Source organism: Excalfactoria chinensis, chromosome 14, assembly GCF_039878825.1.
Source record: "Excalfactoria chinensis isolate bCotChi1 chromosome 14, bCotChi1.hap2, whole genome shotgun sequence".
Classification (NCBI taxonomy): Eukaryota; Metazoa; Chordata; class Aves; order Galliformes; family Phasianidae; genus Excalfactoria; species Excalfactoria chinensis.
Window position 1 is genome coordinate 12,510,640 of NC_092838.1, and position 14,556 is coordinate 12,525,195.

At 44.1% G+C, this 14,556-nt stretch overlaps 2 protein-coding genes across 4 annotated transcripts; one reads left to right on the plus strand and one right to left on the minus strand.

Moving 5' to 3' along the window:
- Positions 1–208: 208 nt before the first annotated feature.
- On the minus strand, positions 209–11,901 carry PMS2 (PMS1 homolog 2, mismatch repair system component). The gene is made up of 15 exons (XM_072348853.1): positions 11,798–11,901; positions 11,397–11,536; positions 10,977–11,063; positions 9,949–10,051; positions 9,142–9,325; positions 8,613–8,780; positions 7,853–7,950; positions 7,013–7,112; positions 6,656–6,740; positions 6,032–6,184; positions 3,826–4,708; positions 2,826–2,993; positions 2,271–2,371; positions 1,251–1,420; positions 209–879 (listed from the first exon to the last, which is right to left on the minus strand). The coding sequence occupies exons 1-15, from the start codon at positions 11,815–11,817 to the stop codon at positions 736–738; spliced, it is 2,604 nt and encodes an 867-aa protein (XP_072204954.1). The 5' UTR covers positions 11,818–11,901; the 3' UTR covers positions 209–735.
- A 197-nt stretch (positions 11,902–12,098) lies between these two features.
- Positions 12,099–14,380, plus strand: AIMP2 (aminoacyl tRNA synthetase complex interacting multifunctional protein 2). 3 transcript variants are annotated; one of them, XM_072348785.1, is made up of 4 exons: positions 12,099–12,257; positions 12,699–12,905; positions 13,180–13,411; positions 13,863–14,380. In XM_072348785.1, exons 1-4 carry the CDS (start codon positions 12,144–12,146, stop codon positions 14,246–14,248), a joined length of 939 nt encoding a protein of 312 aa, XP_072204886.1. In that variant the 5' UTR covers positions 12,099–12,143; the 3' UTR covers positions 14,249–14,380. The 3 variants fall into 3 exon arrangements, with proteins under 3 accessions (XP_072204886.1, XP_072204888.1, XP_072204887.1); XM_072348787.1 differs by having other exon boundaries at positions 12,703–12,905; XM_072348786.1 differs by having other exon boundaries at positions 12,102–12,158; positions 13,863–14,258.
- Positions 14,381–14,556: the final 176 nt, after the last annotated feature.

Here is a 14,556-nt window from a genome sequence, read left to right on the forward strand (position 1 = left end):
GGCAGCCGCCGGCCTCGCGCCCAACGGCCGCGCGCAGGGCAGGAAGGAGGCGGAGCGCAGCGGGCCGCGCGCAGACCGAGGCCGTGGGGGGGGGCGCTGAGCTGCGGGTCTCCACAGCGCTGTGAGCGCCGCGCCGGTTGTCCCATGGAAGGGAGGATCTGTGTGTGGAAAACGTTCGGAACATAAACGGCAACAGCGCTAATTCAATATGCTGCATGGGTTACTCTATTTGAACATTACGCACAGACGGCAGTAAGATAATCATTAACGCGATATTAATGAAGTAATTACCGATGAAACCCAGGTTTAGCACAAGTAAGAAACCCACTGTATTCCCAGCAGCGCGTGGTTTACCGTTACTTTAGAACGACCCCACAGAGCAGGCAGACACAGCTAATTGCTTGTCGCCATTCTCGGAGTTTAAAACATTTAAGACTCACCACCTGCAGTGAGTGCTGGTAACTCACGCCGTGTCCTCCGCACATGTACACCTCTACATTTATTTTTAAAACCTTGATTACAAAATTAAGCAATACAGAAAGTGAACCGCAATAAAAGATGGTATTTACAGAGAAATTCCACGTCGGTGCTGTTGATCAGAAGGACGAATGCTGAATGACTTCCTATGGTCAGATGTGAAACCTGGCTACGTGTTTCAGTCAGACAGCTGTGATAAAAGCCTCAAACAGCACCGAGCTGCTGCCGTGGGGAGAGTCACAGAAGCAGAACTGACTGTCACTCAGATGCAATCAAATCCAGACTGGCTATGTGCCTCATCGTCGGCCTTCCATGGGGGCAGTTCCAGGGATGCTCAATCTCACCCATGTGGGTAACCAGCTTTCTCATCTCCTGCACATTCAGCGCAGTTCCAATCATCACCTGTAAATGAGAGCAAAAACAAGCCAATGTTTTCTTACTCCGTCCTGACAACTGACATACAGACACAGCAATTCCACTACTGCATCAAATAAACACTGTGCAAGACATTAGAAGGAAAAACACCCACAAGGTGATCAAGAGACAAAACAAGCATCTTCATAAATGCACTAGCTTAAACCAGAACATAAAATGGCCAGGATCCTTCTGGAGCTACATTAGAGAAAAACACGTGGAAAAAAAGTAAGAATGTTAACAGCTAAAATCTAGGAGTAAATAAACTTTTCCTGCAAAATATATGCAAATACAGCCACGTGTAATACATCAGAAAATACAGTGCTCATCTGAAAACAAGCATCAAGTGCTGTACTTACGGATTTCCTGCAAGCTCGAGAAGCAAACATCTGTCTGACTCTGGAGGGTCTACACATGACTCCAGGGCAGTCACTTAACATGAAGATCAGCTCATCTATGTCTTGAGGACCAAATGTCCAGTTTTTGCTTGTCGGCAATGATATCAGTTTAACTCTCTGGGTTACGGGAGCTGAAAGATTTGCAATAATTAATAAGGAAACAAGAGCATTACAGGAAATTACTTTTTCTTAAGGGGAAGAGCAGAGAAACTACTTTGATACATTGATGTCATCTGCTTATGTGCCAATATTTCAATTTAGTCACTTTAGATAAGATGCACCAGCTAACCGAAGCAATGACTACAGCAGATGCGCTCTTCTAACATTGACAAGAAACTGCTTGCAAACTTAGGACAAAAAACACTTCAAAGAGCAGATTTCTGCTGGTAAAAACTTGATTATAAATAGCATTTCAGGCAAAAATTGCAGATTCTGAAGCAAAAGACACAGAACAATCTGTAGTGGCTTCCCAAATGCCAGAAGTGCTCGCACAAAATGCTTTCACAATCCTCCTCCATGAAGCTCTGAAATACACGCATTGCCCCTGTGATGTAGGAGCACGGATCTCACAGTAAATGCTCTGTGACAGTACACAGCAAGTCAATACTAAAGCAGTAAGGAAAGCCACAGAATGTTTCACCAGTGCTATCTTAGTTTGAAATCACTAGGTTTACCATTTACCTGTACCTAACCTTGCTGGGACCCACAAGTCAAAGAGCATAGGAAAAACATTTCAATACAAGACATCCAAGAGATGCACATTCTGTCACACACCCAAACTCCATGCAGTGACTACAAAGCCTGCAACGACTTTTCTTTTAAGAGAGGTACACTGCAGTGTTCCCTTAAACAGCACAATCAGACTACAAAATGGTAAGGCTCACAAAAAAGCATGTAGACAATACTATTTTATTTCAATTTTTCTGCTCCCGGAGATTTCTGTATACAAACTGGGATGAAATAATTCTGGCACAAACTCACCATTTTCATTTATCACAAAATCAAAACCATTTTTTCTGAATATTTCCAGGTTTTCAATCAGCACTGTTTCGTTTACAGCAGTTAAATTGAGATTTTGAGGCCTGAAAGAGAAAAACACAGCATTGCACAGGTACGTAGCGCGGAGTGCTCAAGGTGCTGACACCAACACCACGGCGCCCTTGGAGAGCATCTTTCTTGCTTTGCAAAAGCTAACAATAACAAACCACCGCACAAGCAGAGCACAAGCATTACTTAGAACAGTAAAACTAACAGGGCAGCATTCCCTGTGGCTGTAACTGTCTCCCCATCACTCCATAACCACGCTCACCAAATTGAGGCTGACATTAACCCTGCTGTGAAACTTCACTGACCATTTACTTGCTGCAGAGTTTATTGGAGATTTTATCTAAAGGTTGATGCAACACTCAACACAAGAATAACTTTTGTTGTAAATGTTTTTGAATGTGTGAAATAGTTAAATAAAAAAAAACATAGAAATTGTTCTAAAGCACTGAATTAAAGTGATAGAATTGTTAGAACACTGAGAATACTTACACTATCAGCTTTTGGCCTTGAAGAACAGTGTGCTGCTGTAACATCTCAAAGTTGTATTTCTCGTCAGTAGCATGTTGGTCAATTATGAAAAGATCAGAATTCAACTTGGCTATTATAAACCCTAAATTGAACTGGCCAATGATTTCCATTTTTGCAAACATTTCTTTACTGTATATAGAAAATACAAGCAAATCACAAGACAAGCCTCATCAGTTACCACATCAGTACAAAACTTCCAAACATCCTTTTCTCCCCTGCAGAACTTTACATGAAAAAATATATACCTGAAGTTTAATTGAAGCAGGATATGAATGCAGAACATGGCACTGAATGGTGGCACCATGTCTGTCAGAGAACAATCCACACTTCAGACAAGATTTATTCAACATTCACCCATTTCAAGCATGGCCACTAAAGGCAACAGAATTTGAAGCATGCAGGATGGTGATAGTGCAAATAACCATCAACACAGGCAGCAGCGTGCTTCTATAGCAAAGCAGCTGACACGTTTGACTTTTTGCAAAGAGAAGACTTTCATCACCTTATTTAAAGTCCGAAATTCACAACTCATACACTGTTACTGTCCAACGACCACCTGAATGCAACTCATTTTCACCACCACATCTCATTGAATTTCAGATTAAGGAAGGAGAAACACAAGCCCTGGAATCTACTAAGTGTCACAGGCCTGTCATAACATTTCTCTGCCTGTGCTGCAGGTTACAAATCTCAGCCCAGCCAGGTCTATGATACTTTTGCCTTTCATTTTACTGTCTTTTTCCACACTCTTCTTGCACTGAGTTCCAGTAACTGCAGACCCCTGCCAGGTAAAATAACTTTCCCAAATGGATGATTTAATGGCACAATGAGTTAGACAAAAGACTTCTCCAAAACTAGAAAGTAAATGTAAGCTTTCCTCCCACCCTCCAAGACGGACTTTATTTTCTCCCCTTCGCTATTTTTATTAACTGGCCAATAAAAATTAAGAAGATGAAAATACCTGATCTCTTTTCTTAATTCATCTTCTGCTACTTTATTTTCTCCAGGACTGATTTTTGCTCTAAATCTTCTGTAATTTAGTGTTCCTGTACACTTCTGTTGTTGCTGTACAATCTTTCTTACCCTTTCTGCTAAAGCTTTCATAGAGAATTCAAGCAGCACGGTTTTCTTTTTAACTTCCACCAGAACATCAACACACGGCACAGAGTTTCTGGGATTCTCCACTTCAGGATGCACACCTGCCTTGAAGGCATCTGCCTCTCTTTGAAAACATCTTACTCTTGGTAAAGAATTTCTTGCTTCTTGAGGTAAGTCAGTTTGGTTATTCAGGTCATTCACTCGATTTAATTTATGTTCAGTGCCCAAGACCTGAATGTCACATTCCAATGATTTCTCACTAGGTCCAACAGTCTTAAGACACTCATTTTGATGTTCTGAGCTACAGAATTCTTCAGCGGGATTATTTACACTTTCACTACTGATGCAGCTCCCAGCCTCTGGTGTGTTACATCCACCATCTGATCCAGAAGTGCTACAGAATCCAGAATCTGTATTTTCTTCTACTTTCCTCAAACATCTCTTTGGAACTGACACCTTTGACTTTGTCTCATGACAACTCTCAGAATCCTCACTCAAAACAGCCTTTTGAGTCCTCGCACTACTCAAAATGGAATCAAGTGACAGCTGTTTAGAGGAGCTGTGTCGCTGTTTTAGCTTTTTAGGGCTTTGGAAATAACTGTCAGTTTGATGGAGAGAGAATGACTCCCTTAATCTGGAAAGAGTCATTACTCCTTTTCCTTCACTGCTTGGATTTTCAGTCTCAGATTCATATGATGTTTCTACCCAGGGCTTCTCTGTGTCTCCAGGAGGTGCCTTCACGTTGCCTAACAAAACAAGAATTAAAAATAATAAACAAAATCGAAATTATAAGTTATAAACTAAGTTAATTTTAAACATAAATTGAATGATGTGCTATAGCAAAGGCAGCAAGCTCCTCCAAAGTGCCTCTAAGCTGACTGAGCAGGGACTGAAATGCGCTGCTATCCAATGGGCAAGGAGTGATGTGTTTAAGAAACTTAACGTGAATGAATGTGGAGCATCTTTTCCAACTGCACCGAAAGTCAGTCCAATCAGCACCCTTATTTATACTATCAAGAGTTTATGGCTGAAAGTCAATGAAAAGCAAATGCTCTTCCTCTTCAGTGGTTGCTACAAAAAGCCTGTGCACAAGGAATTAAGGAGCTGAAATGACAGGTACTTGTACTACATGTTGTTCATAGATAATAAGAGGATTTAATTCTCTAACATTGTCTGTCGGATGCATCTTTTACAAGAGACAAGCCTAAAAGAAGTAATACTCAGGCTGGAATTGATTCTATGCACAGAAAGGAAATTAGAAAAGTTTACATTGAAAAGAACGAGAAGGAAGAGTTGTTAGCATAGAAAAACTGCCCTGAAAGATTATACAGTGACAGGAAAACCAATGATCTCTCTGGTTATCGTAAGAGAATCCAAGCTGAAAATCCAAAGAGAAACTTGTCCTCAAATTTCCAACTTGGTTTATGAGATTTCAATCATTCTTTCAGGAGGACGTTTAACTAAAGAATGCTTCAGTTCAATAATCCCTAACCAAGTCTTTTTCAGTAGATCACGAGCTCTACCAGCATCCTGATATGCTCCATGACAATATATGTATATATAATATATGTGTGTGTGTGTGTGTCTGTGTATATATATATATGTATATATACACAGACACACACACACACACACACATATATATATATACATACACACATCATTTTAAAATTAAAAATAAAGTTAAAATCAGATATAACACTTCAGATGTTTCTGTGTTTTAGGAAGGAAAAACCATAAAAAACAAATATCCTCCATCTCCTCCTCTGGAAAGAGCAATGTTAATCCTTCCCCAGTATCAACAAGAAAACGCTTTCAGACATTAGTCAATTTTTTGCTAATGTAACAGTCAACTTGATGAGGAAAAAACGTTGTATTGGTAACTTAGGGTCTTCCTTTATTACAGAAAGCTGATACATTAAAATATTACAAATGAACACATGAAGAAAGCCGAAAAGCACATCAATTAAAAGCTAAATATTTTCCCCTCTTCTTCTCCAGGTATTTAAAGCACTTTTTCAGTTCTCTACCATGTATTACACACCAGATTTTCACATTTTGCTTCCTACCTGCAACGTCCAGAAGATTCTGATTGACGTTCAGCTTGTTAACATCACTACCAAACATCCCTATCAGAGAAGTTTTTAAAATTGCCAATAACAGCTTTTCTTCTTGAAGCAGAATTTGTCTCTTGTCTGGAGTTACATTGATGTCAACACATTCTAAAAGCCAAAAGAAAAACAACTGCATTATATATGGGGAAAAAAACCCCAACCAGCTCCTTCCTCCCCTGGATCAAAGTCCTTGCTGTTCACAAAACCGCAGTTAACATTCACAGTGTATTTGCAAATTAAGCTCTCCCAACATCCCAGCAAACAAAACAGACTTAATTCTGTGCAATAATCTAAGTCTTCTTGTATTTTAGTTAACCACAAATTGCCTTCTTCTCATTAAGAAATTACTTGGAAGTACAGGAAAAGTAAAAAAAAAAAAAGTGGAATCACAGCTGAACTCCACCTCCTCCTCACCAACTGTAGGCCAAAAATATCAGAGTGGAGAAAGTCACAGAACAGAAGTTACAATATGCTCAAAAATAAAAAAAATACAGCGATGCTCTTCAAATAACTACGATTTATTCCTCAATTAAATTCCAGCCTTTACAAAAAAGGTACTAAAAATTATTCATAACTCACCAGAATCTACGCAAATGTTAAGGACAACAAAAGGATACTGGTGTTTATTGTATAAGTGATAGACTTCATTCACAAGCTTGATAACCTGCAGAGGTGGAAAACAGTAAAAACTGATACTCTCATCTTTTAATTCAAACTGGGATGTTATTTAACTCCTTACAAAACTGAATCTCATCTCAAATGGTTCAGCTTTTATTTACACAAATAGACACGATGAAGACAAAATCTTCAGAAAGGAATTTACAGCATCAAGACACAAAGATGTGTATCTGTTATTAATCAAGCGCTTTGCAGAAAACACCAAGCAACTTAGTGCTGCTGCTAGGAAAAAAAATAAATGGCAAAGCAGCTACTCACCTTTGCTGGATCGCATGGACGCTGGTTGATAAAGAAAAACTGTCTGTCTGTTGTACTCCTTCCAACACCGTGATCACAACGGGAAATGAAGCCAGTAATACTGAGAAATAACAATGTAACATCAATAAGAGAAATGGAACAGGGAAGCTAAATATATATATATATATTTCCTGAATCACACAGCAATTCAGTTAGAATTGTTTTATAGGGGTAAAAAGAAACACTGTTACACAGTACCACACCTACACGGGCTGGTCTTCCTCACCCAGTTTCCTCCCTGACCAAGGTTTGATGTTAAGCTCCAAAGAAGTAACGGAAAATTGAAAAAGCTGCTGACTGATTTAAAAGAATTTGCCATTTTTCTGCTCTGAAAGCAGAAGAGGTCAGCTGGGAACTGGCAGCAGTCAGATATCGATGTATCTATTTGTTAGGCTCACATATAGTGAGAAGAAAAAACGTTCATTTTAAAGCGTAATTCACTGATTTACACACAATTCACAGCATTTGTCAGTTACACTACTGAGGACGTACAGATATGAACCATGGATTCACCCAGAACACTGTAAGAGTGACATTCAGCAGCAGAGCACAGTGACACAGAACCAGCCGGGACATAAGGAACAGCAGTCCTGCTCCTCCCTCTCATCCGACTACCAGCACCCGAGTCCTGAGTTCTCTTCTTTAACAATCAGTTGACATCCTTTTTCAAACACCATACTAACACCTACTATGCTGATCAGAGTTATTTTTAATACTATTAACCACCCCACTTCTTTAACTTTTTTTTTTTAAAGACACGGGATTACATTAAAACACCCCTGGCAATAGTGCTCTGACTACCTATAAAGCTTTTCTGGAAGATCTGCAGATTTGAGTCCATATTCTTCACAAACAGCTTCATTAGGAGGCAGCTGAACAAAAGGAACCAGGCTCTGCAACTGAAAAAGAAAATGAAATGTGTAGATTTTATCTTCTATTTTACTGCTGTTTTTTAGCCTTAAAACCCATCTGATATGTTTTTTTCCAAGTCAGCCAAGTCAGATCACCCAACAGCCAACAGCAGAGGACAACAGCACAGCTGATGGGTGCTGAAAATCTCCACGTTTGCCTTAGTTATTTCACAGATCTCCACATTAAAAGAAATATAGACCGAGAAACAACATTATTAACTCAAATTAAAATGATACAACTACACCAGTTTTCTGTTCCCCACAGTTAAGACTCACATTTAGCTGCTGGACTCTTTTCAATTGCTTGCTGTTGTGATATGCAGACTGGTGTCCACACTGCTTTGAAAGCAGAACCCATGGACCTTACTGTCACAGCTCTTAAAGCTGGCTCCAGACAGACATCAGGCTCTAACCCTACCTCCTAACTTACTTCTTTTCCATCAATACGTGTTTTCCTCTCAGCAGATTCACAAATTCAGTTAAGCCACAGAGGCTGCACCATTTCTCCTACCTGCAGGGAGTGCAAGGAGCCAACACATGCCGCCTCCCTTTATGATTTGTAAAGGTTTCCTACATCCCCTCTGTTTAAGAAAATCTTAGAAACTTCTCTCTCCAGCAGTACTGCTTCCCTTGTCAGTAGAACGGAATACCTGTTTGTTCCCAAATACTGCTCCAATGTTTTCCTTCAAGTTAGGACCTCCAGCAGTGGATACCACAGGGCTCTTCTTTCCTTGGCCAACTTGATTAGTGCAACTGAACCGCACTCCTTTTGAAATAATACAGTATGCTTGCAGCGTCTGCACCATTTTTGCATATTCCTATTAAGGAAGAAAGTTCATGCTTACACAAAACATCTCTTTAAAACAACATTGTGTTGATAACACTTTCAGTATTTGCATTCAACACAGACTTCTTCACGTCCACAAGTGGGGCTGTTTCTTTTTCAAATACTTACAAACCAAATTAAATGCATGCATGTGAAAAATAATGTATTTAAAAACAAACGACAATTTGAAGAATGATATTCAGTCCTTTGTTAAACGAGGCATTCACTGACTTTAAATACACAAAACTGATGGTGATTTTTCTTGTCTCAATCAGCGTCAAAGAACCAAGCGTCATTCAGCCGTGAAGGAGGAGGGCTGTGGGAGCCCTGTAATAACTCCCGAGCTGACTCACCCTTTTGATGTTTCTTTGAAACTCCTTATGTCGTACTGGCAAAGTATGAAATAACTGCTGTATGCTCACAGTTGTTCCTTGCTGCCGTGGATAAGGAGCCTTCTGGGTGATCTTACCACTGTGATCAAATACCAAACGAGTCCCAACCTTTGCAGACTTATGGCAAGTTGAAATGGTAACATCGCTGATGGAAGGAAGCAGGCAGCAGAATTACTCACTCAACATTATCTTTCCTTAATCATTACTTACAGTCTTATCAGGCATAGAAAACACTGTTCATGTATTTTTAGTTACAGCTACCTTTCCCCACTGACAACTCAAAACACATCAAAAGAGCAGCATAATATTTTCCTATCTACAATGCAAACATTTTCACTTCTCATCCAAAATGCAAAGACAAATACTGGCTCTGTTGGACACCACGTTCCTCACACTAACACATAACAGTACAGTATTCTGAATGCAAACTGTTCAGAAGCTGTGCAACTTCAAACCTACAGTCTTCCTTGGATGAAGCTGAATAGAGTTTTTACGAATTGCAGTCTAGCAAGCAGTATGTAGGACTTGCATGCTGAAGCAATGCCAAATTTTGTACATCAAAGGACAAATCAGATGCTTAGAACTGTAGAAGGATTCTGGGTGGAAAGGACCTCAGGATGTCACACAACATACTACTCAAACCAGAGCTCACATTCAACAACAGCAAGTTTCCACAGCCTCGTTTTATCAATAACAGTAGGTTGAAAAGTTGGCTTCAGTTGTTTTAAGTACAGAAATTTTCTACTAGTAAGAATGCAACATTTATACCTTAGTGCACACAATGAACTGAGAGCTTCACCTCGAAACCCAAATGTTTCAACGTGTGTTAAATCAGAAAAATCTTGTATCTTTGACGTATAATGTTTCAGAGCTGGAAAGAGATACAGATTTGTCTTCAAAGTGACAGTGACACCAGGGCACACAAGTACATTCTGCATACATACAAGAAGCAAGACTTCTGCTATTGCTATTCAACATACAATGAGTGACAGAGACAAAACAAGACTTCCTCTTGTCCTTGACAAGATCACTTTTAAATCCACAGACATACCTGCTGTGCCACCTGAAATCGATGCAGCACGACAGGCACACGCCATAAAGGAGCAGCACACATCAGCTGCTGCTGCCACCAATTCTACTCTCCAGGAAAACTGCAGGGCCGTGCTGTGTAATGCCACACAGCAAAGAGACACGAGATCGTGTGGCACAACTGCAGCCTGAGGGCTCAGTGCCATGCAGCCAGCACAGCACCCATCACCTGCAGCCCCACCCATCACCTGGACCTCCCCTGTCCTGCAAAGCAGACAGTGATCTCACTGCCTACAGGATAAACAACACGAACACAAGACAGAAATTCATGGTGGAAGAGATCTCTAATCATTATGTGGGGGAAAAAATAACAGAGAAAGCAAGCAGTTACACTTGTCAGAGCGCTGCTTCTGCTGAAACACAGCAGATGGAAAGTTTGGCAGCTATGTGCACAAAGTCGGCCCACATTCAGCTCACGCTCAGCCTACAGATCACTTCTCATAACGTTTGGCTCCTTCAGCAGCAACTCGTGACTCAATATGAATAAATCTAGATGCCCGTTTTGGGGACATTCTCCTCCATAACAATGGCTACTCTTGGCTCCACATAAACAAGCAATCAAACCAACAACTGCTTCTGAGCGACAGCAAACGTAACAAGAGCACTTCAGAAGCCCATTTGAATTTGTAAGGAACAGCAACCATTATCTCACCGAACACATCCCTGCAAAGCATCTAAACAGAAATTATGGAAGCCGTTTAACTTACTTAATCCTTCAAAGTTTTCCTCTTCCACTCCGCCTCCGTTATCCGAAACCTCTATCAGCTCCGCCCCGTGCTCTTTGAGTCGTACATCTACAAACGCGAGAAACGCGGCTTTGAGCTCTCAGTCAACGCGCAGCGCTGGGTGTCAGCGCGGAACGTGGAATAACTCCCGCCGATGGCCGTTCTCCAGGCCGAGTGTGAAGCAGCACGCGGTGCCCAGCACCACAGCGCCCTCAGCACCCACCGCAGGGCCGTGCAGGGCCCGCCCCGAGGAGCGCCCCGCGCCGCACGCGTATCGCGCCCGAGGGGAGCGCGTGGCTCCGCCCGCCCGCAGTTCGCTCCGCCGCACCAACTCCGCGCTCAGCCGGCGCCGCTCGGCAGGCGGTACCGAGAGCCCGCGAAGCTCCGACGGGAGGCGGTTACCGATGTTGGTCGCTCCGGCGTCCAGGCTGTTCTCCACCAGCTCCTTCACGGCCGTGCCCAGGCTCAGCACCACCTGCCCCGAGCAGATCCGGTGCACGGACTGCCGGTCGATGCGCTGGATGCTCTTGGCGGGCTCCGAGCTGCCGAAAGAGGAGCGCAGAGGGGCGGGCTGAGCGGCGGGGCGCGGCACAACAACCACAACAACCCGCGGCACACAACAACCACAACAACCCGCGGCACACAACAACAACCACAACCCGCTCGGCACCACAACCCGCTCCGCACCCCGCGGCCGCGGGAATGGGGCGAACCGAAAGGCCGAGGAGGCCGCGGCCGCTCCCGATAAAACGGGCCGAGAGCCGCGGCCGCTCCCGGAGGGGCGGTGAGGACCCGGCGCTCACCAGGGCGCGGCCTCCTCCATGGATCCCCCGCAGCTCCCGCCGCCCGTCCCGGCCGCCCGCCAGCCCCGCCCCGTGCAGCCATCGCGCCGCCCAGCAGCGCCGGCGAGCGGCGGAAAGAGCGGCCCAATGGGAACGGCGCCTCTCGCTCCCTACGGGCACCGCTCTCATTGGCTCCGACCGGCCAATAGGAAGGAGGCGAGGAAACGAGACGGGCGAGCATTGGGTGGCAGGCGAGTCTGTAAGGACGCGGGCTCCCTCTGGCCCAATGGGCGCGGCGAGTGGGCGGGCCCACGAGGGCGGTGCCGCTGCTGCGCCGCGCGGAGGGGCGCCGAGCAGGAGAGCCGCCATGAGCATGTACCAGGTGAAGCCGCTGCACGGCGCCGCGGGCCCAATGCCGGCCGAGCAGCTCCCCACGTGCATGTACCGCATGCCCTGCCTGCACCGCCGCGCCACGCCGCAGGTAGGAGCGGGGCAGGGCTCGGCACAGCCGGGACTCGGGCTGCCCTCCTGCCGCCCGGCTCGCTCCGGCCCGTCTGCTGACGGCCGCGCCGCACCTCGCCCTGCCCTCCGCGCGGGGCGGGCCTGGCGTTCCGCAGGGCCCGGGCGGGTGAGAGCTCGGCTTCTGCGTGAAGGTTGTCCTCGAACGCTGCCTTAAGGTTGCAGGCTTAAAGCGCTGAGCACCGACAGGTAACAATGAGCGTCTACCAGACTTGGTTGGAGACGAAACCCGGCTCTCACCTCGTCCGCACACGCAAGAGGCAGCTCAGAGCCGCAGGACCGTTCCGTGGTGAAGGGTTAAGAATGCGAATAGCACCTTTAAAGGCTTCACAAACAGGGCCGTGAGCGATGAGCTGCAGGGACCCTGAGCTGAGCGAGCCCTGACGGGACTTTTCTCCTCTAGGAAGAAGCTGACCCAGCGCTCCAAGCCCTCGAGTCCCGCCAGGAGGAGATTCTGAAACGCCTGTACGAGCTGAAGAGCGCCGTCGATGGTCTCTCAAAGATGATACAGACTCCTGATGCCGACTTCGATGTAACTCACGTCATTCAAAATGACGAGTCTTCTCCTTTGACAGCAAACGGAGCAGATTTGGATTTGATGCTTGGAAAGGTACGTTGAGTTCAGCGCATACAGTGGTGGGGGTTTCTTTGCCCTCAGATCAGAAGGGCTGGAGGGGTGCTGTTAGAACTGGGCCTGCTCGGAACTCAGGAAATTTGGATTTCCGATTCTATTAGAATTTATTGCAACATCCGCAAACGTTGAAGGAAACTGTTTAAATTTTTAGATGACTTAAATGTCAAAACCTGTTTGCCCCTGGAATTTTAGACGCCGGCTGTACCCATCTGGCAAGTGTCTTACCTGAATTTTTGTACTTTCTATTCAGGATTACGGTGCCCTGAAAGATATTGTAATCAATGCAAACCCTTCTGCACCCCCGTTGTCGTTGCTAGTACTGCACAGTCTGCTCTGTGAGCGCTATAAGGTACTGTCAGCTGTTCACACACATTCATCGGTGAGAAGTGTGCCAGAAAAACTCCTGAAATGCTTTGGGGAGCAGATGAAGAAGCAACCACGCCATGAATATCAATTGGGCTTCACTCTGATCTGGAAGGATGGTAAGAATAAGTTATCTTCCACAAGTGAAACTTGTGCTATAAAACAGATGCTTTGGTGTAGTTTTGCTGATAAGCAGAGATGCTACCTGTCCATCATGTTTTCTTGCAAGTATGAACTTTAATTTTCACAACTGTGCGCAGTGATGGAGACAGAGAAATAAAAACGAGTTACTGCTATTAAAATACAGGAGGTATTTAAAAGGCAGCTATTTCAGAAACACATCTACAGCAGTACTGCAGATACCGTTTCTACAAAGATTGGCTGAGAGATTTTGCAATCTTCAGTCCAGTGGGAGCTTTTTTATGCCAGGTTCTTGCCTTAGGCTTAAGTATTCCAACTAAGAAAATTGAAAAACTGTTGTCAAGTTCACATTAGAAACGCTGCTGGCATCAGAAACAAAATAAATCTTTGATTACCATGCAGTAATCATTTTTCTCTTCTTGATTTCAGTTCCAAAGCCTCAGATGAAGTTCAGCATTCAAACAATGTGCCCAATTGAAGGAGAAGGCAACATTGCTAGATTTCTCTTTTCCCTTTTTGGTCACAAGTACAATGCGATTAATTCAACTCTGATTGACAGCTGGGTTGACACAGCCATCTTCCAGCTCAGAGAAGGCAGCAGTAAAGAAAAAGGAGCAGTCTTGCGATCCATGAATGCCGCCCTGGGCAAGACATCGTGGTTGGTGGGAAACGAACTCACCGTGGCAGATATAGTTGCATGGTGTGCACTTCAGCAGACAGGTAGTGCAAATGCTGCACCACCCAATGTGCAGAAATGGATGAAGTCCTGTGAGAACTTAGCACCTTTCAGCTCTGTTATTAAGCTACTGAAATAAGTCTGTACTCTTACATAAACAGGTGATTTTAACCTTTTTCCACCCCACACCTACTGCTGTGGTTCAAATCCTTTCTGAGTTTCTGGAGTTGGACAGAATCCTAAAACCAATAAAAACATTACAGCTGCCTTTTGTGTAAGATCCTGCTCTTTTTTTTAGCTGCTGCATGAGAAGCACGTTTGGTTAGTTCCTTAAAGCAGTCCTATGCAAATACAAGCTGTATTCTGAGTTTTTCCATCTTTTTCTCTGTGCAATTTAACTTGGAAGCTTTTCTGTTTAAAGAACACACAGGAAAATCAAAATGCAAT